At 43.6% G+C, this 24,245-nt stretch overlaps 1 protein-coding gene across 1 annotated transcript; it reads right to left on the bottom strand.

Moving 5' to 3' along the window:
- Window positions 1-4,951: 4,951 nt before the first annotated feature.
- Window positions 4,952-22,324, bottom strand: BAG3 (BAG cochaperone 3). The gene is made up of 4 exons (XM_074907838.1): window positions 22,100-22,324; window positions 10,423-10,779; window positions 7,926-8,306; window positions 4,952-6,271 (listed from the first exon to the last, which is right to left on the bottom strand). The coding sequence occupies exons 1-4, from the start codon at window positions 22,283-22,285 to the stop codon at window positions 5,498-5,500; spliced, it is 1,698 nt and encodes a 565-aa protein (XP_074763939.1). The 5' UTR covers window positions 22,286-22,324; the 3' UTR covers window positions 4,952-5,497.
- Window positions 22,325-24,245: the final 1,921 nt, after the last annotated feature.

Raw genomic sequence — 24,245 nt, 5'->3', positions numbered from 1 at the left:
AATAAAATAGAAAAACTCACACCGTGTTAAATGTTACAGCTCTTGCTAACAGATATTACACTCTTGAGCTGTGCACTAGGAGAGGCAGGAAAGACTATTGGCTCCTCATATTCTTTGCCACAGATCTGTATGGGCTGCAGAAAACATACATCTTCTGCCTGCCAGCCCTGTGGGAAACACACAAGAGAATCTTTCCAGACATTGCTCATTTCTGCAAATGGAAGGAGCTGAGCTTTCCTGAACTCAAAATTCACCAAATGATGAAAAGCAATAAATCAGGGCTTCAAGTAATCCATGTAGACGATTTTGCAAATCTATTCACTGTTCAAAGTTTCATAACCCTCTGTTGCTAAATTCAGTGTATTTCTTTTACTGTTTTAAAACTAAGATAACCCCTGAATTTTTAAAATTAATTTTGTATTTGTGAAGGCAGCTGAACAGCCGTGAAGACAGATCCTCTATCCACTGAGTACATATAATAGAAGTAACAACGCATCAGAGTTTGTTCCATTTTCTTGCCTGCTCACCTCGTTCCTAGAAAAGGTACCATTTCTCATTAGGAGAAACTACTTATTTTCATGTTTGTTTAATCTCCAGCCTTTCTACTGAGGCTTCCAATGTTATCAATTAGTGCAAATTCGTCTGTATTTGCTGTGGAACACGTCACAGAATACTGCACAGTCCTTGGATAGATGTCAGAGGTAAAGGACCAGAGGTGAAGAACTCCATATTCCATGTTTAATCATAAAACACGAAGTGTGTCTTTACAGATCAGTGCCCTTTGGAATTCTTTTCTGAAATAGGTGTGGCAAACAGACTTTTATTTTTATAATCTGAAATTTAACGTAAGTTCTTCTACTTCTGCTTGCTCTGCAGTTTGCTGGTGCATGGGATATATGGATACTGAAGGCTGGACCTTCTTCCTTCCTTTCGAGCAGTTTCCCAGCTTCTGGGGACAGCAGTGAAAATTCTGGTAGGCAATAACTGAACTAGCCTTTAATTTTTACCCTCTTTATTTTTTAAAGTTGCTTATTTATAAATTCTGGAAAGGTATTTGACTGAGAATTGATACATTCCACTGCCTTGTAACCAGCTTCTTGCCCATCTTAAATAACTCTTGCTTTGGATTACATTGGCTGGCATACAATTACATTTGTATCTATTATTACAAAGAGCAGACAGACCGTTCACATTCACACAGAGGTTCACGGGAGTGTAGACTGATGCCACATACAATACTATGAATGCGTTGTTTTGTGTAGAGCTAGGAAATCCAAATTATCCAGTATAAAAGGCTCTTTGTGTGCAAGGCTAATGTATCTTAGTGTCATCCGTTTATCTTTAAGCAAATGCTCTATCTTAAGAGAAAAACAGTCTGAACAGACTAGTTCATTTGGATCTCCTGTACCATTACGAGATACTCCTACCCACGTAAATAGGTGAAAGTGCCAATAAGATCACCGTATCTATGGCTAAAATGATCGTGTTCATATTTCATTAATGACAATATTATATATCCAGGGAAATTTGGCATTTGGGTCTTAATGTTTATGTTAAGGCTCCAGACAATCATATTTTGTATGGTTAATTTATGGCTTCAGTCTGTATTCTACAGCCAGCCCTACTGAGCTCAAACTAGCTTTTTCAGAAGCACTCCTTTGCCTAAGTGGCCCAAAAGGGCTGGATTTGTTTCCATTGGAAAAACAATTATTGGTCAATATTGGCTTTTGTAACAAAACCAAAGACTGATCCAGTATTAAATGTTTACAGCTAATGGTTTAGATTTTAGTTTCGTAACACATCTGCACTTCATTACTTGGACACAAGACCAAAAGCACGTAAGTTACTGCCCATAACTAGTCCTCTAGTCTGAGCTGATTTTACCCTCATGTTTGTGTACATCTTATTTAAGTTCATGATGCAGTAGTGTCTTTTTATTTGGTTACCTGCACATTTAAAAACATCAATACATGCACATCTAAGGAGGGAGACTGAAAACCTAGCAAATGACAATCTTCTCATAAGCATACCTGGATTAACCTTTGTCCTCTTCAGCAGCTCTACGCCAGCCACCAGAAGCTTCTTTTATTATTTCAACTATCATTTTAAGAAGTGCCACGTGGTATCCTCACTGAGGATACCCATAGTGAGACTAGGGCTTTCCTAGGCTGGTTTACAATTGCTACTGGAGTGCAGGGGAATGACCTACCTCTACAAACTGTGCTGTGTCCTTTCCTGCCTTCTGGGCAGAGTTTCGCTTGTACTCCTTTCCTTCCTCAACTTGTCTGCAAACACAGCTGAGCTAACACAAAGTTGGAAGTGAAACATATGCCAGATAAAGGGCTTGTACCTCCCACTGGAGAAAGGGAGGAACTGGACACCAGAGAGTGCCACAGGTCTGTCTCAGCATGCTCCTGGGGGCAATGTAACTACTGCTGCCCCTTCCTCAGGATACGGTTATGATTTGGCCGTGTGTAAATAGTCAAAATGCTATATTTATAGGAAACACAATGCCTCCCTGCTGTGATAGTTTAAATATAGAGAACAGGCCACTACTGACATTTAAAATATCACTAGCTGGACAAGATAGTGCAATCAGAAAACAGCCTCAGCTTTTACTGTGATGCTGTGTACAGGCTTTTCATAGCCCTCTCACTTTTAAATGTTTCAACAGTGTCTTTCACTGACTTGAGGATTATTTGCTTCTTGAATAAATTAAATGCTTAACATTTACTCAAAGTAAGTAACAGGCAGCTTTATTTTTTTCTTAACAAAAATCTTAGGGGTATTTTAATTTTTTTAAATGGGTACTGCAAATGCAATGTATATATTCGAACAACTTGCATTCCACAGCACATTTGCCATTTATTATATATGGCTGTATTTGAAAAGTAATGCAATGTCATAATTCTTATTGCTAGTATTAAAACCCTAATTACTCTCTACCTGAGTTTCAAAGCCAAGTTTCCACAGTTAGTCACCCAGGGTCAAGCCACAGCCCAGCTAGCACCTTATTGTAGAAATGCAAGTGAATGATGAACCTTTTTCTTCCCCTCTGCCAGCTACCCACATCACTGGTGCCAAAGCAAGGAAGCAAGCATGCTCCGCAAAGAGCAGAAGCTTACAGGGAATGGGTGGGAATCTTCAACTGCTTCCTCCTTCACTACTCCCTCCTCCCAGCCCATATGCAGAATTTGTAGCTATGCTGATGTGTCAAGACATATATGCTGGACTGGGTGTAGTTTACTCTTGAGCAACAGAGGAAACAAAGAGAGGCTATGACTCAGAGCAACAGTCTTCCAGCTAGGCAGCTCCAGGGCAGCCAAATGTGCTTTCCCTTATTAGGCCAGATCATGAAACCTTGCTTCATTTTGAGTGGTACCCAATTCTACAGCAGTATCACTGACTTTAATAATCAACTTTTAAAGTACCACTTCACAAAGTGCAACTCTACATCTAGCTTTGCTTCTTTAAAAAAAAAAAAAAGTTGTAATTAAATGTGACTCCACCTACTCTGACCAACACTGAATAGTATAACATGAATCAGGCTCCATTAGCAGTGGATGACATGTTTTAAAAGGATAGCACCTGTTTAACTTCCTGTAAATGGCATGTTTTTATGACTGTAATCTGAATTTCCACATTGCCATCTCAGCTAATGAGGTGCTTTTGATCTGAATTACTTTACCGGACTACTAAGAGAAACCAGAAAGAAATAGGGCCTCACACCTCCCACATATTTTGCTTATAGCTTAATTTTAAGAACCCATAGCTGATTTTCCTCGATTTAAGTGTTTTTGTTACATGTTTGTCAGATATGTGTGTCCTCAGCTGCAATGTAATCCTGCAGGAGGAATGTGTCACTGAAGTGAGTTCATACAAGAATTATGCAGGCGGATGAACTTTCACACCTCTCCTGCTAGAATGCTTACAATGCTGCTCCAAAAGCTAGAGTAGCCAAATGCTTACAAGACATTGTGTATTCTTACATGGTGGTGTTGACTATCAAAATGAAACTAAATGAAGCATCAACCTTCTACCTACAACTAAGCAGACAGTTCACCGTCCAACTGTTCCTTCAAAACACTTGTTGCATTACAACTGACATGCTATTATCACTATTTTAAAATAAAGAGCGAAGTGTTTAGATGACCACTCTCAACCTGCCTTTTAAAACCAGGTTTTCAGATAGGCTTAAACCTAATTTCCAATCTAATCTTGTGATTCAGTGTGTAATTCAAGAAGTAATCAATTGCCTTGAGTGGCTATATTAAAGGTTTCCTCATACGCTGTAAACATAAAATATCAGGTTAAAAAAAAAAAGTTTAATTTACAAATGTAAGTCAAAGGTAACTTCTGGAGTTGGTCAGGACTCCTTCCTTGCAGTCACTCTGCACTGGTTGACTCTGCTGCTTTCATTTTACATGTAGCTGAAAGTATGTTTTACACCCCTCACTTAAGTTGCTAATCACTTAGAACAACTATGAAGTATTGCTTGAACACAAAATGAGAGGACTACCTCTTAATCATATTTGCTCTATGAATACAAAGTGAATTTGGCTGGAATTTCAGAAGTAGTTGTTAATAAAGGACTAATGACTTTGCAGACCAAGTTAAGATGCTGTAAAGTAAGTTTCTGTTCAACAACAGCACAGGTATGGATTTCTTCATGTTAAAAACATTTCTGTTAAATGGTTAGAGGGCAGAGGAAGGAAAAAAAAAAGAAAAAAAAGAAATGCTAAGCCAAATTCCTACCTCAACCCACATACGTGATACAGCAATAACATTAAAAGGGAGCAAGTGAATGGAGAAAGGCACATTTTGGTCTCATTGAGAAAGCAGCTGTCAGACTTGAACTACAACCGTATACTAGAATCTCTCTGTTTAGAAGAGTGTATCTGAAACCGATTACAGCCTTTGTATTTCCAGCTTATAAAATCACAAGACTAAATTAGGCTTCTATATTATTTTATTTCCCTCTTAAAATATAGCATCGAAGTCCTGCACACATATAAATATCCCTACAATTTCTTACACACTTTTCTATCCATCATTACTTAAAGTGCCCAACTGTGAACATTAAAAATAAAAACATTACTGTTAAGAGTGGCTATACTTATAGAAGGACTGGTATTCTGACAATGCAGGCCACTGATTTCACAAAAATCACCTGCAAAAGAATACACCCTAAACAACACGCATCAATATTAACCCTGAAGTCATTGGTTTGTGGGTTTTTTCCACTCAGCTGATGTACAAGTGATTAATGTACAGGGTTTATTTTTGAAGCATGTCTTTTACATAGTGTAAGAATAAAGGATAAATGCATTACTTTCTTTTTAACTCCCTCCTTCCCCAGCGAAGTGTTTACTGTGTCCCAAGCTGCTATGTTGATTAAAAACCAGTTGAAAAGAGCTCTGGAAATGCATGCAACTTAAAATTCACTTAAACACACTTTAAGTTATAAAGTCTGAGAGATTTTAATTTCAGCACATGGCTACGGTTCAGTTGGATTATTAGATGTGTTTGTCGTGGTGGCGAGATTGGTAAACACTTCTTCCTTAGTTTCAGGCTGATGTCTTTCCATTTTGGTTTCCTCTTTAGCATTCTCATTACTGGTATCTCCCTTGTTCTTGACTACCACAGGTTCAATCTCCATGATTTCCTGTGGTGGCTTAGGCTCCGGCAAATTTGGCTGAAGTCCATCAACTTGAACAGGTTCTGGGACATCTTCTGCTTTCTGTTCAAGTCTTTCCAAAATGTTCTGGACCTTCCTTACACCATCTCTCCTGGCCTGGCGCACATCCGCACGACCCTCAGGGTCCACTGAGTCTAGGGCTAGCAACTCTTTGGTCAAATACTCTTCAATCATCAAGTATTTTTTGTCAGTTTTCTTGCCTTCAAAGGAGTCGACTGCCTGCTCAAGCATTTGTACTTTCTCCAGAATTGCCTCCACTTTCAAAACACCAGGATGCTTTTGAGGTTCTCCTGTTTCCACTGTCTTCAGTGTTGCTGCTTCTTCAGGAGGAGGCCTTTCCTGCGGGGCAACCACCTTAGCCTGGCAGGGAATCTTTTTATCACCTTTTTCTGCCATGGCTGGAGGCTTCTGGGGTGGTAGTTTGGCATCTGGTTCTTGGTGAGTGACCTGAATTGGGATATATGGTGACGGCACCTCAGTTCCGGGTGGTGGGACTGCCTTGTTTTCAGGTTTGATTTCAGGTGGTGGGGATGGTCTTGGTGGCTCTTGAGGTGGGACTTGTTGCTGAGAAACCTGGTGAATAAGGCAAGTTTGTGTTGAGACACAATGAACAATGCTCCTTATTTCCTTCTAAAGAACAAGTAACCTAACATCCAGTTTTCTGTATTTCTAGAAGTGCGATTTTTGCACACACCAGATGATTAATGTTTCCTGTGCATTGCTAATTTTACTGGGGTTTTTTTTTAAAAAAAAAAAAAAAGCAGTGTGCTGAAGAGTTCAGTTATTGTTTTCAAGCTATTGCAGATTACAAGCACCGATCAAACTCTCAAAGACATTAAACTTCAACCCACCACATCCTGCCCATGCTCACAAAAATCAGCCCTACAAGCAGTTTTGTGAGATACTACCTTAGAGCAAAGCCCTCACCTGACTTAAGTAAGATTTGTTGGAGCTGACTGCAGCACCATCAAGTTTCATCCTCAGTGTGTCACTAACTGAGAGCTTGTGTTTCTTCAAAAGCTAACTACTTTGCTGAGATTTAATCACATTCTGAGCTATTCTCATTCCATTCCTGCTTTTGAGACATTCTAGGTTTTTTGCTTATTTTTACTGATTTTATTTTAGAGTATTTACATGCAGAGGTTACTATGTCAATCTTATTATACTGTAGCTATTAGAGACAATCATTGGGATTACCACAGATCTAACAGTCATCAAATCAGAAATCTCTTGAAATTGAGATTAGTTTTGAAATCTTAGCAGGAAACTGGGATTTGTGAGATCTGTATTTTCCTTCTGCCAACCCCTTCACTTAGTTGTGCACATATACAGTGATTTTGGAAAGGTACTGGATCCAGCTCTCACAGATTTAGATGGCTGAAGTAGAACATCTACATTTATATTTAAACCAAATAAGGAAATAGCCTGCACTGACAATCTGTTACTGCTTTACCCATTAAATGTAAAATTTCATTAGGGGGCTCAAATTCTCACCTGTAAAAATAAATTAGCATTATAACCTAGAATATGTCATTAAATCTGAAATCTTCATTGTTTTGTCCTAGCACCTGGCTTTTCAAAATATTAACCTAATTCTGCTCCTGTCATTTTCAATGTGAAATCTCTCCAGAGAGGAAATCAAGGCTTGTTTTGATACATCCTCCCTTCCACACGCTCACAGTTGTCAAATTTCCAGTAGTCTTTAACTGTAGTTGTAGTAAGCATTTTAACATGGAAAAAATGTTCAATGAGCAACGTGTTCCATGAGAAGAACACGTTTCATGTAGGAAAAATTAAAAGCTCTAAGACTAGATTTTGCTGATCCTCTTTCTCAGCTAAAATTACTTCGTGCATCTGATGCTATCCTAAATGGTTCTGAGACATCAATGAGGTGTATTTACATAGATGCCACAAATCCCGCGGACCTGGTTTTCTTCTCACAAACATAATGCAACATCAGTGACCTCAGTGTAATTACACTAAATTATACTCTGACGAGAGGAAAATAAAATCGTGTGTTAAATCATATTTCAGTGATCCAAAGACTCCACAGTCCTGATAGGTGGAAAGGCAACTTGCTGCTGGTTATTATCACAGGATGTCTCAGTTTAAATCAAGAAAGAGAGACTGCTTTACATGTTTGCACGTGCCTGCTGGTATAATTTTTCAGCTCTAGCCACAGTGAACAAAATACCTGTCAGGTAATTCCCTTCCTCGTTCTACATACCTGGGGTCTGTCTACAACTGTCTGCACTCTGATGGGAGCTGGGGGCTGCATCTGGGTGGTAACTCTGGCGGGTGAACTTTCACGGCTCGATGAGCCTCTCTGAGACACTCTGAACGGAGACTGCGCTCGCGTTGTCTTAGGCTCCCTCTCATCTGGTTGAATTCTGTGAAACACTGGTTGGTGGGCTTGGTATTCGCTCTGCTGGGCAGGGTAGTGTGTCTTCTGTGCCTGATGGTAGACTTGCGCTGGTTGCCGGTGGATATTTTCGTGGATCACAGGAATTGGAATATAACCACGAGGAAGCTGATGGCTTCCTGCGTTGGGTCTGCCAGCGGACTGAGGGGAAACCGTTGGAGAATCAGAAGCTCCAGGAGATTGAGGCTGCCATGAAAACAAAATCCATTATTAAATTTGCACTGGTTTTGTGCTTCACAGTACTTTTCATTTCCAAAGAAAAAACAAGGAGATGGTCATAGAAACTGAACTCGTGCTTCCGGCATGCAAGGGATCCATTTCCTTGGGTTTTTTGGCCCAGGGCCTCACAAGACAAACCACAGAAGTTGTGAGAGACCATCATTATAACAAGTAGAAACCTGAGCTACAGCATTCCCAGCCCTCATGAGCAGGGAGTGGATGCTCAGTCAGAACGTTTGCTGCTTTTGCATGGCTGTTCCTGTCTAAACCTGCTAAATTTGAGGTAAACTAAAGTTAAGCAAACAAATTATACACTGGAGACAAAAACAATCCCCTAACAGAGGCACACAACATTTAGACTTCTGGTCCCAGTGACACTAACACATTTTGGGTTTTGGGGGTTTTTTTTAAAGCATGTAATTAATTCAGCAGCAGGCTATGGCAATGCACATATGGCTAATGCCCCGTTTCCCCCAAAACCTTCCAGCCCCTTGGCACCAGCAGCAGAGTGGCACTAGCTTAGACTTGCTGTTTAGCAGAAATGCCAGGCTTGCTGCAAAATCCAGTTCCCAGCATATCCCAGGTTGTGGGTCTGCAGTCTGGGGAACAGCAGTTTGTTTGCTCACAGCTCCCTCCCACCTCCTGCCATGGCAATCCATCACCTCACCTACTCCGCACCAACTCCAGCAGCTGTCAGGCTATTCTGACCAGTTTCACTCACTAAGAGGAAAAAAATTATTTCCTGATGGGTTTGAGCCGGCAGAGGAGAGGGCTGAACACCACAGGCAGAGGCAAGAGAAGGGCAGGCAAGGCAGGAGAGGAAGCGGAACAAGACCCCTCTTTTGGTACTGGTGAACCACTCCACTGCCCATAAAACAGGAACCTTACATAAATAAATGAATGCTGGTCTGAATTATGACACCCATCACTGCCACTACTGGTGGCCTTGTTGACATGGGATTTAAAGTTTAGCACAATCACAGGCTCTGGGCAGTTGACAGCCACACTGTGCTGCCTAAATTTGTAACAGCAAGTTCTGAGGTCCTCAGTAGTTATCTCAGAGGACTTCAGCAAGAGGCACAGAAGACAGGTTCCTGAAGCCTCTCTATATACGTGACAAAGCTGTACAGTGTTGGGAGAAGGAAAAGCTGAGCCTCTTGTCCCGGCAGTGCAAGGACAAGGCATTGTTAGTCAAGACAGCTGAGAAACCTGCTAACAGAATTTTAATTACATTGTTCAGACTACAAACAGGTTTCAGAGAAGAAGCCACCACTGCTCCACTTACAGACCTGATGATATTTTAAAATGCAACACTTACAGACCTGATGATATATTTTCAGCTTGATGAAGGCTGAATTTCCTGCTTATCTTACTTTGAATAAAAACGAGGTCGATATTACCATATATTACACAAATACCAATTCTGCTGATTCTGCAGAGAGAACAGGCAAACCAAAATCCCACCTTCTGAAACACAAAGCAAGCAGGGTGACTCTTTTCTTAAAGAAAGCTCATAGTTTGAAAATGCTTTAACATGCCACTGAAGGACAAAAATACTGTGCAACTCAGTTTTAAAGCTGTACGTATGTAAATCTATACACTTAATACAACTGCAGTATTAAATTGGAAAGCAAAGATCACAGCAGTGTAACTTCTGAAATGGCCTGGCTTGTTAGCTAACTGGCCACTTTGGTTTTGTCTCTCCCACTTTGATCACTTCAGTTCCTGACTCATGGTACAGACGACAAGAGACTTGCCTGTATCCTCCGCTTGTGGGGGAATTGGTATAAATGCTAAAACAATCCTCCCCTGCTGCAGGACCTGTAGAGCTTAGAGGCAGAAGCCATTTACATGCATTTATTTCCACAGAATCATTCCAGAATGAAAGCAGGCGATGCTAGAAAAACCCTACATATTTATGCTGCCATGACTGTGCACTTTTGCATTTTAATACTCGGGAAGTATTGGGAAAATGTAATCCTGTGGCAAGTTTGGCTTTCTGAAGGATAAACTACCCGTGTGACATTCAGGTCATAAATGCTGCAAAGACCAATGCAAACACCCCCCAGCAACACTGAGTTACCTCGGGTCCATGTGCGGCCGGCGCTTGGGCTGCTGCAGCTGCCGTTGTCTGTCCACATTGTTTATCTGTCTGAGAAGCCTCCGTCGGTCCCCTTGGAGGGGACTCGGGGCCGGCATAGGCCCCCCTCAGAGGTGGCTGCGCCTGCACCGTGGTAGGCACAGCTTCTGTCTTGTATCGCTGCACACCAGGCTGCGGAGCAGAAAAGCACGGGTGCTGCTGTCTGCCGTCGATGCCCTCGTGGATGACGGGAATAGGGATATAGCCAGCCCGGAGCTTGGGGTATCCCATGTTTCCTTCTCTTGCTGGTGGCTGCTTGGGGCTGTCACGAGATGGACCATTTGCTGACGACTGGCCTTCCTAGAAATTAAAAACATCACATAGCACTTGCTGGTTGCTCAGCTCAATGCACCTGGTGAGAAAAAGCTGCCCCAAAGGACTGGCCTAAAAGCAGTATCAGCTGCGTATGAGAAGTTCAGACCCTCTTGGGTCCATGCAGGGCAGCTAACAGCAGGTGCTAACTAACACTCCAGATCTGCAGGCAAAAGAGGAGAGTAAACTAAACAAATCTGCTTATGTACGAGTCTTTCACCCTCACTTCTCACAAATACCAACTTAGCCTTTAGAATTCCTGCCTGCCTAATTACAACACGGTTTCTTACACATATTACTTGCATTTAGCCACCAGCCCACCCCCTTCAGACAGAGCTCCTCCAGACAAGTGCCTGTGGGACCAGAGACATTTCCTCAGCACCTCGCAGAACCCACCTGGTGCTACAGATGAGACCTGACAAGAAACTTTCAAGGGATGTTTGCTGGTGATGTTCTTCCCACTGGCTATCTAAAGAGCTGTAATACTGCATACTGAAGGATATATTCCCTTTCGACTACAGGAGGATCCAATTCAGTAAATATTGAAAGGAGAGGGGATAGTGTAATGAAGAGGAAAACACTGAAAAGCAAGATAAAATAAATCCCTGTGTTGTCTGAGTACGCTCACTGGACAATGTCAAAGCCCTGGCAAGGGTGGAAGTGGTTTGCACTAAGAGCCCTCACAAGTCCTCTAGTAAGTTCTTCCTGCATCGGTCATTCTATTTTGAGGCCCTGGGAGGGCCAAGTTCCAGATGTATCTCTAAGTCAGATCATGTAACAAGCACCTCTGTCATTCAGAGGGTAATGTCATTATTCAGTAAGAGGAGAATTTAATAAGGGGACATATGGTGCAAGTGTTAGAAACCCTATTTTTAAAGAGGTGTATAAGCTGCAAAAATATTTCACATCGCTTCTGTACAAACCAAAAACTAATATACCAATTCATTAACTATTTTATCTACCAGATTTTGAGTGTTTTTCCTACATGACAGTATCCCCTTAAAAAGGAATTTCTGAGAATTCCTGTAAGCAATGAAACTGCAGAGAATAAAGGCTATTTATGTAAGCTAATAAAATAAAGATAGCAAGTACTAAAAGGAACAAGCTCAAAGTCAGAGCCCTGATGTTGCATTTCCTTTTACTCCTTAAAAAAAAAAATCCTCCACAAACAAAGGAAAAATTCTGAAAGAGGCATAGAGAAGAGCCAGGTCTAGAAAGTTTGCAGAGGAGTAATTTAAAGTTGGCTTTTCCAGTTGCAGAACAAGGATGATCTCATGCCAAGGTCTGCACCAGGATCCACTGCCGACAGATGAGTCATTTTAAATTAACCCTACCAGGAAACCACATTCCTTGGCTGAACACAGGCTGTCTAGGGGCTTCAGGACCCGGAGCACCAACAAGCATTTGCCAGTTCACCTCCTCCCAGCATAACCCCGACTCCGCAGCGCTCCCGGCAGCCATCTCTCCTGGGATCTGGAGGGACGCACAGTTACGCCAGCAAACTGCATTTGCCGGAAAATAAATTTGAGGTGCGCTCAGCTAGCAACAATGCGAGGCCGCCTCAGAGCCAAATGTCTGCCGGGCGAGCGGAGCCGAGCAGGGAGGGAAACTGATGATTCGACAGTCGGAAGAAGCACCTTGCTGCTCCACGCTGACTCGATGCCTTCGGCGCCCCGCGCACACCAGCTGCTCGGCACAGTCTCCCTGATGGAGGGCGCAGGCTGCGGGTGTAACCCGAGAGGTCACAGCCAGCCACCCCACCTACAGGCACGGCTCCCACGGCTATAAAAAGGAGATTCACTCACTTCCAGCCTTGTCAGACTCCCCACGGGAAGGGTCGGTGCTGGGAAGTGTTTAGGAGCTGGGTGGGCCAGTAGCACCTGCAGATGCCCTGACATGAGAAGGCTCTCGGCCACAGGCGCTCTGCTCCACAGGGGTGTACAACACATCTGCCCTACAGGAGTAGCATTTTAGGGGTCTGCAATGTTTTGAACTGCTCCGTCTGGTATAAGACTTTTCATCTTCTGGAGCAATCCACAGTAATAAAACATTGCCAAGGCTTCAACACGGACACTGTCCCACGCCCCCCACCCTCCATGAACACCCTTCCTAGGAGTCTGACCATGGGCTTCCCCTCCCTCCTCTTCTTTATTTTCAGGCCCTTGAGGCTGCCCTTGTTTTGAACCGGTTTAGCAATCTGAGAAATCTGCCTCTGCAACTTAAGCCCTGGTAAGAAATACAAAAGAAGCAGCCCAAAACCAAAGAAAAATCAGGTTGGACTGCTTTTTCAAACAATTCAGTTTGTATCTGAAGTGAAACTTCTGGCAAGTTTAATACTTGCACTGGCCCCTCTGTAAGAACTACAGCATAAACTTAGGCTCTGATAGTCATTTATTCTTGCAGCTTCAGACAACCTGTGCTGCTCCTGTGGAAAGTCAGTATTTTGAGTTGGTCCTCTGTGCCAGGCTTTTTTCCCCCCTGTAGTTGAGTGTGCTAACTACAGAGGAATCTGTGTGTGTGTGTGTGTGTCTGTCTGTCTCTTAACAGTACAGTCATATTGGAGCAGTCCTCAGTAAAGGAACAAATGCCGTGTCCTTTTTTTTCCAAAATTTCCACCATCAGTAGCTCTGAGGTAGAGAGATCAGATTTAGGAAAGGTGCTCTCATCACAACTGCTCTTCCTGATCCACAGCATTCTCTTCAACACTTGATTAATATTTAACTCTATAAACAATAACTTACATTAACCAGTTTGTATCACCACATCCTCAATGTTCCCTCTTCTTTCCTGTTCCCTTTCTTCCCACCCTTTCACATGTCCATGAACATGCACAATCCGTGTTCTTTGAAACACCCTGCACTGAGGAACAACACCACAGCACCATGACTGAAGAATAAAGAGGCCTTGGGTTCAAGCAGATGGCTGCGAGTGGTTTGGGTTCATTTTTAGTGAGAATCCAGCACAACAGCGAGTGCACATGGATCCCATTGTCAGGCTTTTGGCCAGAGTAGTTCTGTTTTGTGCAAGGGACCCTGTTCCCAGCCTGGACAAGCAGGTTCTGGAAGACTTCAGGAGAAGCTCAGGTGTGCCTGGGGACACCGAGGCAAGGGGGGAGGAACAGAATCAAGCTCTGAAAAACTTTCATCATAACACTACAGAGAAGAGATTTGTGGATTTGCTCCGAATGCTTTAATTCCTGTTTCACAGGACAGCCAGCCAGGAGACCAAAACCATTTTTTGTTTCTATTTGCCTACTATCAAAATACAGTTCTTGCTCATTATATTAACAAACATGTTACCTGAAAAAGCCCAGAGCTCACATTTAACACAAATCTGCACAAAGAGTTATGACCAATAAATGAGTAACAAGCCTTAGTCACATCATCCTTCCCAGTTTAAATATAAAACAGGAACCCAACTCAGATTTCTGCATTAAAGAAACTGAAGAAAATTTTTCATGCCCTCACCCAAGGAAACCAGAAGTTCTCTGACAATAAAATTGAAAGTAATTATAAGCAACATAATATTGAGGTATTTTCCCATAAGCAGGAGGGCTGACAATCAGCACTGCAGGCATGCTGGCTGTGCACACCCTTATTTTACATTTAAGAGACAGAATCCCCAAAAAGGAGGGAGCACAAAAATACGAGAGACTCCCTTGAGCAGCTCAGAAATGTTGACAACAATCCCGGACTACACTTCAGGTAGCCTGAAACATGACCAGAAACTCAGAGCCATTCCACCATTTCAGGAGGTGCCGAGTGAGTGTAAAGGAGTCATCACCGCCAGTCAAACGAGAGAAAAAAGCATCGCTGTTCTGGACAAGCCACGAGTGGGACAGCCGAGCCGTGCTGGGAGATCTGCTCAGGAGGAATGACAGCGCTCCCACCTCTCCAGACGAGGACATGCGTTTCTGTTGTGAGGCCATCACCATGATAAATAAAGGTGCAGCCAGCACAAGTTGTGCAACTGGAAAAAACACTTCATACCCCCACATCCTACTCTTGGCTTCCCATGGGAAGGGCACCGTCAGGAGTGACGCTCAAATCCTCAAACTTGCTCGGATTTTAAGTGAACTCTGACAGTGTGTGCCACTGGAATGAATAAAAAACAACATCAAGAGAAAAACACAACCTTGCAACAAAACTCCTGGTACCGCTGTACTATCTGTCCGGAGCGGATAATGGCGTAACTCCTCACATGCCCCCGTGACTGCTCAAGTGTTATTCCAGACGGAAACACAGCAAATTCAGTCACTGCTGATGCTAGCAAATTGCCACTGGAGTCATCCAGATGGCTGTCCCAATAGAATTAAATTTGTCAAAATATTCTGTACGCACACTAAATCACTTGAATAGTTGTCTCAAACTTGGAATCTCCCTTTTGAAACTGCTTGCACAATACTTCTTTCATTCCTCTTACAGAAAAAGTTAAAAAGCAAGTTTTGCTGCCATTGCACTCTTGCATTTTTCTTGACCTGTACTGATATTATTTGTAGTCCAGTCAATTCAATTCTCTAAAGCATGTATGTATTATACATACGTGTAGCACCTGTACAGCTCTTGCAGAGCAGCAGTACAAATATTTAAATTGTACTTGTTTTGTAAATATTATCTAGGAAAGGACCGCAAAGTTTACAAACATTACCAAGAGATGAAATATCTCTTTCTGTATGTAGAGAGAAGGTCTACTGACCTCAGTATTGTTCCAAACTTTTAAGCTGCTGCTGTAAAGAGTATCATGCAAATAAACATATTCTGGTTGCTCAAATGACTGAGAAAATGCCAATATCTGACCAGAGAGCACACTTCCCCGGATTTTAAGCCCAGATCCTATATATTTAGGAAGAACAGACTAGTACAATTCTGTTCTTTCACAACAGACTACAACACTATAACGGACTGAAATACAACTAAATTTTCTTTGCACATATACTCAAATCTATTTTTTAATCAGAATTCATTGCCATGAATAACCAAAAAAGGCAGTAGTACCCAACATTCACATCTAAGAATGATGTGCCAGGTCTATTTATTAAAAAAACCAAACAAACAACATTTTCTGTCATGGAAGGCAAAACTTTAACCATTAGAACTGGATTCTGTATCCACTTGTATTTTACTTTTGGCCAGACCATTTTTTTCCCCTCCTTCTCTGTTGCACTAACTGAATAAATCAAAACGACTACACTAACTTTGCTACCAATAGAAATCAGCATATCCAGGTATTTTTATAAAGTTTCTCAACAGTGCTTTGTGTTTAAGCATATTAATAGTACAACATTAGCATACAGTACGTTTCGTTGATACTTCCCAGAGAACTATACAAACGGGGAGAGTGATTTGCTCTCAGCACTGACCCCAAACTTCCTACTGCCATGCTTCAGCCACTGAAGATTTTAACATTCTCTTTTACTCACAATTTGTGCTTAAATATATACACTGAGCACATCGGCATTTGAGCAAGATATCATTAGCTAATGACTGAGGGAAACCATGAATAAGCTTAGTCGCATGAGCTGTCTCAGAACTTCGTGTCAGTCACATCATGTAACCCATTTATACGCCAAGCTGCTTTTGATGTTTTACTTGTTGAGTGCCGAGTTTCATTTCCTAACCTATACATGTGTAGGCAAATAAGCCTTTTGTTCTTTCTTGTAATTATCGTGTTGTATTATACAAGTATTACATTAACATATGCTCTAACTGATGGAGCGCAATGATGTCACTGGAAATAAACAAACACTATTAAAAATTGAAGGAGAAATCCAATCCTAAACTTTCCAGAACAGAGAGCCTTACTGGAGCAAACATGCTGGCTATCTTGAGGACCAACCTTGTTTCAGGAACTAAAACCTTTCTTATCACTAAAATGCTTCTTTCTTAAGCTAAAATGCCTTGGCACAGACATGACAACACTTGCCCTTTATGCCCACGCGTGGAAGTTGGCCCACGCACAGAGAGCATCCGATGGGCCAAACCGAACATGTTCAGAGAAAGAAGCAACGACTGCTATGAAGAGCAGAGCGCCCTTCAGAGGGAGCTGCTATCACCACCCATCCTGGCAGCTTTAATGGACGGGGTTACAGAAAAGCCTTTAAAGCACTTACAGAAATATCCTTGTCAAGGGTGATGGGAATGACACACTTCACTGAGTTACTGCTGTTCGCTGCCTGCTCACCTAAGAGCAGGTGGTCAACCTGTTGCTCTCCTGCTATTACCCATGAGACAGAAATTTGGAACACTGAAGAAAGTACAAGCCTCAGGAATTAGCAAAACAATGCCCCATAAAAAGGAGAGTAAGTTGAAACAGTTGAAGTCAGCTGTGAATTTCACAGGTTATAGTCAGGGTTTACATTTTCATCTAAATTTCATTTTGCACACAGCAGTTTTCTGACTTCACTTCCTTAAACAGCAATTTTTCCAACACTATAAAAACACTTGCTACACTGCACTGAATTTATCAATTCTAAGGCTTTTCCAGCCGTAAAAACATACTTTTGTGCTACCTGATCTACTGAGTGATGTTAGACAAGTGACTTCACCACGTCTCATTTTCCTGTCCGTAAAACCAAAAAGGAAAAATAAAAATAATCAAACCAAGAGCTTCTGCAACGTATTTGAAAATACATTTTTCGTTTGTAAGTAATGTAATTTGCATGAACAAACCATGTCTTCCATTTTCCATTTAACTCTCCATGAAGAGAAGGCATAGCTGCCATAGGAGGTGGAGACAGAGCTCACCTAGAGAGTGACACTGTCTATATACCCCAAAGTGTATTGGATTGGTACCTGCCTTATCACAGTTCAAGTGGGAACAGTTCTATTTTTGCCATGTGGTTATGGAAAACTCCTGTCTGTGTATATAAGCGTTAAAAATATGATTCCAGGTAAGAAGGCTGCCACCCAGCACATGTATTCTTCCTTTCTCCTTTAGATCTGAAGAGGTACGCTGTGTCGGGAGTGACACAGAACCTAGCAAGGCCTTCCTTGCTTTTCCTCTTGCACGACTGCCCAGACACTGACATGTGATTTCTTCATGTTCTTATTTCTGATTTGATCCACCCCTTGTTTAGATTAATTGGTAGCTCCATAAATTAACTCCCTGCTTACCATGTTCTATCAAGGGGGACTCTAAATAACTACACAAAGCTGCTTCAGGGAATCTGGACAAAGCCTGTCCACAACCCTCCAAAAATCCCCTACTGGTAATAATTTTACCACTCCTACATATTATGCCTTTTAAATACAGTACCTTTTTAATCCAGTAACGAATTTATTAACCTGACTGTGACAGAATGCACATGCGCATAAGTAATGTACAAAACACTGCAGGTAAAAGAAACGTAAATTGTTACCTAGTCTTACATTCCCTTCCACTGATGTGAACCACTGCAAAAGACACGGAGAGGCTGTATTGAACTTTCGATGCAATTTCTAATTTGGTCTACCAAGAATTTTTCAGTCAACTTGGACGCAAGAAGTCAGTGCTCAAAAATAATTCACTGCTAAAGAGATGGGAATCGAGTGACTTAAGAATTATTTGGGGAAGCAGAGAGAAAAGAGATGCAACAGTCACGAAGGGTGAGGTTGGAAATTTAGGTGTAGTTAGTTGTTCCCCAAATACTGACAACACCATCAGTAAGAGGGTAAGATAGCCATCTTCTCCCCTTGTTTAGGCCTGTGCAGTCATTGTTGCAACCAATAAATATATCACATCACTTAGGACTGCTCCCAGACTTTGTGGCTGGCTGGTACAGCTTTTATCTCAAACCCAAGGCATTAGTGAGCTATCGATCACTGTGATATTAGTTCAGTGAAGCTCAGCACAGTCAGTTCCTTTGGTCTATTTTTAGTTGCAGTATTTCCCATTGGGTTTACTGCATGTGGAAGGAAGGGGCATCAATAAATACTTTACAAGCCTTATTTCTGTTTTCTTCTTTAAACGCTATCTATTTTTATCAACACTCTGGGAAATACCATTTAACATTCATTATAAGACAATCTCACAGAAAGTATGCTGAGCTGTGATGGCATAAGTTAACACAGAAAATACCAACAATAGATAAGCATAGGAAATCAATAATTCTACCACAGAAAAGATAGGAAGAAGAGTGACATTGCTAGTAAACACTTTTAGTAAAAGTATGCATATACGTGCTTCACTATATTGACTGTACCTTATTCTTTGAATGTTTTACTATTAACAAATTAAGACACTTGGAAGAAAATCATTAGTCTACCAAGAGGTTTTGTTAATAAATGTTTTTTCAGTCATTTGCAAACTCAGGGCTTATTTCTGACTGGAGTATGGTAAGAAATTTTCTGTTCCTTCTCAGGAAGGTCTTCCTAGTCCAGCCTTACGCTGCAATGATTTCATGTAAGTACCAGAGCTAAACACACAGAGGAAGGACACCCACCCATCATGTGGGTAAAAAAAAGGCCAGACTGAATGAGAAAATAACAGAGCCATCTGAACTGATGAACGCATCTAAAATACATAGTTCAGTGCAAAAATCAAGGTCTGGTTCTGCTGATTTCAAATGGCTCTGTCGGTTAAAATTTTAGAAGAGCCGTTTCTTTTTTTGCCTGATTATATATCTGGTACAGTCTAGTGCAGTCAGCACAGTTACACTGATGTCAGGCCTAGAGTAAGTGAGAAGACCAAGATCAACCACCTGAGAAAAACGGGACTTCACTGTTAATAATGTCTCAGCTATATTACTTAGCTAGAAAAGCTCAGTTCACTTTACACCTGTGCTCCATTCATCGTCCACTTACGTTGTAATACCTCATTTCATTGCCTAGGTCTCTTCAGAAAGGGAACAAGTACTCAGAGAATATTGATAGATATAGTTTAAGGGTTATTTAAAGACCACCATAAAAGTGATTTAAAAAATGCTCGTTTCACTGGCTGATCTCAGGGAAAGCAAGGCAGCGATAAAGTCAGTCGAAGTTTGATCTCTGTATAACCATCCTTGAAAAGGCGCATGCAGCCTGACACACGCAGTCAGCTTTTGCACTTTTGGATCGCTTCCAAAACCCCCAAATTCTCATTTGAGCTAGACGGAGAATGAGGGAAATCAGAAAGCTGTTTGTATCTAGTCACTCTTTCTGCCTACATCTGATTTCATCCTTCCTACCTGTCTAGGTTAAAAAAAAAAAAAAAAAAGTCTAATGCCTTCAAAAATCACTGTCCTATTTGAAATTCAGTATCAGTGGGTAATCTGTCTTCTTTGGCACTGTCTAGCTAAGAAAATATTATTTAGGAAGAGACATAATTTCCTTGGGCCTGATTCTGAGATTCTTTTGCTAAATAATAGCCATCCTTGTGAAACACACTGGTACATAACAAACAAACAATTTCAGAAGCTGTCCATTAATTCCAGCAGATATTCTTAACTCAGGCTCTGGCAAATGGCTGTAGGAGATCAGTTACACGCAACTTCGTCACCATGAACAGGAAAATTTTTCTTTGAACAACATTAAGGCAGGAACTCCCCAAAATCAACAATTTTCCCTATTCACCTCTGGAAGCATTTTTCTCTCTCCCAGCGGACAATGCCAAAGCATACACACATCCCTGCTTATAGTGAGCAGTAACAGATTTTTCTCTTTGGAAAAATGTATCCCACGAGAGCTGTTCAAAAGCAGGTGCAACTTTTTCTATCTGTAATAACCTTTGCAAGCTGGCAGAGGAGGAGGCGCTTTTCATTACCACAGACTGCGCATCAGATTGGGGTGAAAATTTGTTTTGTTTCAGGCACCCACTCAAGCAAAGGACTGATCCATCAGAGTACTTCTGCCTCCCTTTTCGCACAATTATCAAAAGCAGCTTAAATGTGACTTTTCCGTTGAATGGGTTTCAAGTGGTATTTCCGTAACAAAAGCCTCTGAGTAAACAGCACACTTTTCTTCTCAAGTATGTTTTACGGTTATAAAAAACATGCTACTTATTATTTTTATTGCCGTAACAGTCAGTGTTAGCAGGTGCCTCATTACAGCAGGAAGATGGTGCCTCCAAAAAGGAGTTAAAGCACTTTTTCCTATGCCAGCCTCAATAGTCGTATTAGCAAATTACGTTTTTCTAAAACGTCTTTGTATTATTACTAGAATGACGTCGTTTTATAGACCAAATTAACTAGCCCCTACAAAGCTGGAAAGGGGTTCATTTGTGATATAAAAGTACATCCTCTCCCTTTCTTTCCACCACCAGTCTGCTCTCCCAGCGAGCTTTCAGTCACGGTCTGCGCTCACACACGGCGCAACTACTATTTTAAGAAACTTTAAGTTCTCAAGATAATACCACCGAGCGCGCTGATCCTCCTGTTTTACGCACAGGAGGAAAAGCTGCAACAGGTACGCTGCGGCCACAGCCGAGGGCAGCGGCTGCCTGCCGGCCGCTCGGCAGCCGGCTCCAGGCACCCGGGGGGGCCGCTCCGAGCGAACCCCGCTCCCCCCACCCCCGGGGCAGGGCCGGCGCTGACCCCCCCAGCAACCGCCGACTCCCCGGGCCCGGCCCCTCCCCGGCGGCTGCCGGTGCCGGGCTCCCGGCCAGCCGCCCCCGGGGACGTGGCGGAGCCCCCTCCCGCCGCCAGGCGATGCCGCTCGCAGAGAAGCGCCCGAAAACCCCGGGGGGAAGTTTCCCAACCAGGCAACTTCGGCTCAAGTTTCCAGCACTTTCTGCCTCCAGCCGTTGCAAAGCGAAAATGCCATCGCGTGTCAAAGGGCTTGTGTTCCCCAAATCCCCGAGAATTAGACCCGAAAGGGCCATTCCGGAGGGCCCCGATAAAACCACAACCGCTCTCCCCTCCGCGCCTCTCCTTCCATGGACATATTTGGACTAAGACACGGCTTTTCTCTGAGCATGCTTGAGAGCAAAACCAGCTACTGAGACAGTTTGTGACCAAAAAAAAAAAAAAAAAAATTAAAAAAGGAAAACAAAACTTGATAAATCCGGGATGGGTTTTTTTTTGTTTGGTTGGTTTGTTTTTTGTTTTTTAACGGCATTCATTGTTTGTGCTGCTCGGAGCTGAAAAATAAATCAAGGTTGGCGTCTCCCCTGGCAGGCCGGGGGGACTTAACCCAACTTTAAATAAACATTACAGGGCCGCGGTATCAAATGATTTAATGCACAAAAAAGGGACTGCAGTGCGTCAGAGACAAAAGCCAGCTCCTGCCCTCACCGCATTGCCATGCGAAGCTGCGGGGAGCTCCCGACCCCCCCTCCGCGGGCCGCCCCCCGTCCCGGCGCCACACGGCCACGGGGGATGTTCGGGGGGGGGGGGGGAGCGTTGCCGCCGCCGTACCTGCGCCGCCGCCCGCAGGCGCGGGTCGTTCCAGGTAGTGGTGCGGCTGTTGTGATCCACGAAGAAGGGCCAGCCCGTCTGCGGGTCGATCTTGATCTCCCAGCCGGGGGGCAGCGGCTCGGCGGGACCCTCCATCTGCGGCGGGGGAGGCGCGGGGGAGTGCGCGGCGGCGGCGGCGGCGCTCATGGCGGGGCCGTGCCGGGTGCCCAGTGCCGGGCGGGGGCGCCGGACCGGCGGCTTTATCCGCCGCGGGGCTGGGGAGGGGAGCGGGGGGAGGAGGAGACGCGGGGCTGGAAGTGTCTGGAAGCGGCGGAGGAGGGACAAGGCACGGGGGGAGGGACGGACGGACGGACGCGGAGGAGCTGGCCGGCTGGAAACTTCTGGGTGTCTCCAGCACGGCCCGGCTGGCCCGCGGGGGACCGGGCGCGCCGTGGGTCGGCTCGGAGCGGCCCCGGAGCCGCCGCCCGGCCCCAGCCCCGCGGGCCGCCCCCCCGGGCAGCGCTGGGCGCGGGCGGACACAAGTCAGCGGCCGGGCCGGAGTGCTGCGCTGCCGGGCCGGTGTCTGCTCCTGCCCCGTTGCACCGCCTGTGCCGCGGGCAGGCGCCTGCCCAGACCGTCTGGGGGAACCCACAGCCCCCCACGGCCAGCGCCTGCCCCGGCACGGTCGCCCCGTGACAACCTCCCTCTGCCCCGAGCGGCGAGCAAAGCCTGGAGCGCCTCCCAAAGCTCTTTGCCCCGTCGATACCCGAAAAGCCGGTCGAGGAATAATTCTCTAAGACGGTTCCTCACTTCACCGGGACTGATAATTCGTGGTTATAATGGACAAATAACAAAAATAATGTTTCTTCACAAATAAGGCTGTGGGCAGGCGTTGTTCTTCGGGTTCAACTGGTTTGAACTTTCTCAGCTCTGTGTGTCAGCCCTCGGTTTCACTTAGAAATACACCTGAAGGCAAATAATGTGTCTGGGAGCTTCAACATCTCTTTCTTCACGGGTGCTGTATCAGTGTGTCATGTACTCAGCGCGTTTGAGGTAACTGTACTTCACAATTACACCGCTTGTAGTCATCTGACAGTCACACGAACAGCCACAGATGCCTGCTGAGGGTTACTCTAAGAGTGAATGCACAGCCCTCAAATTTAGACTTACCTGCTGCAAAACTATTTGCTTCAAGGATCTCAGGGTATGCATTCCTCGGAGACAGATCCTCGTTAACTGAAGTATCTCTTCAGAAAAACCTGCCTGTTCACCCTCCTGGGGACAGTGAGGATCTCCCTCTTCTCAGGGCAGGATCAGAGATCTCTCGATACTGCTTGGCACTGATAGTCATTCATCTTTTGACAGAGTGGGTTTTGTTTATCACGCTGACAAACCCAATAACTGCTTGACCTTGCCCCTTCATTCCTGCAGCTCTTCCACCCTGCATATCCCTCACCTCCAGAATCACACTGTGGTCCGTCACAGACCCGGTTTTCTGGCCTTGTTGTGATGTGCCTTTGACTCATAAGTACTGTAAATGGATTGATTTTTTTTTTTCCCAGAGCATTTACTTTTGGATCTCAGTGTTACCATCACCATTCCTGACTTGCCTGTTTCCTACAGCAACAAGTCACATACCTTGTGCATCTCCGAGTCAGTCGTGGCCACTGGTGCCTATCCCTGGCCGTATCTCCCACCTCTGCTACCCCTCATGCTCTCTCGGTGATAGAACACCTCTGCTCAGCCCCACTAATGTCAGCAGTTGCCTCAAAAGATGTAACATCAGAGGTTTATTCTGCTTCCAATCTGTAGAGATCTGCAGAGGAATTTCACTCTCTTGTAACAGAAAGGCATGCTTAGACCATATGTTCTTTGTAGCATATGCCAGAGTCTTTGCCAGATCAACAAAAGCAGCTGATTCAGACACAGGGGACACAGATGTTAAAAGGTCTTGCAGGAAAATTACTCATGTAAGTTGAGGAAATGATACAGATGGGGTTTGTAGAGTGTAAACAGAGACATGAAGAATGGGGTTTCTTTGTTTCGTTGCAGCTGACAGCTAATCGTATGCTGAGCAGAGGTAATGAGTAAGGTCAGCAAGTAGGTGAAAAAATAAAAGGAAAATTCAAAGGGGTGTCTAACAGGCTTAAGTTAGATTTTTTTTTAT

This window comes from Athene noctua, chromosome 5 (assembly GCF_965140245.1).
Source record: "Athene noctua chromosome 5, bAthNoc1.hap1.1, whole genome shotgun sequence".
In the NCBI taxonomy this organism is placed as follows: domain Eukaryota; kingdom Metazoa; phylum Chordata; class Aves; order Strigiformes; family Strigidae; genus Athene; species Athene noctua.
Note: the sequence above shows the minus strand (reverse complement) of the source record. Positions and strands in the feature narration are given on the sequence as shown.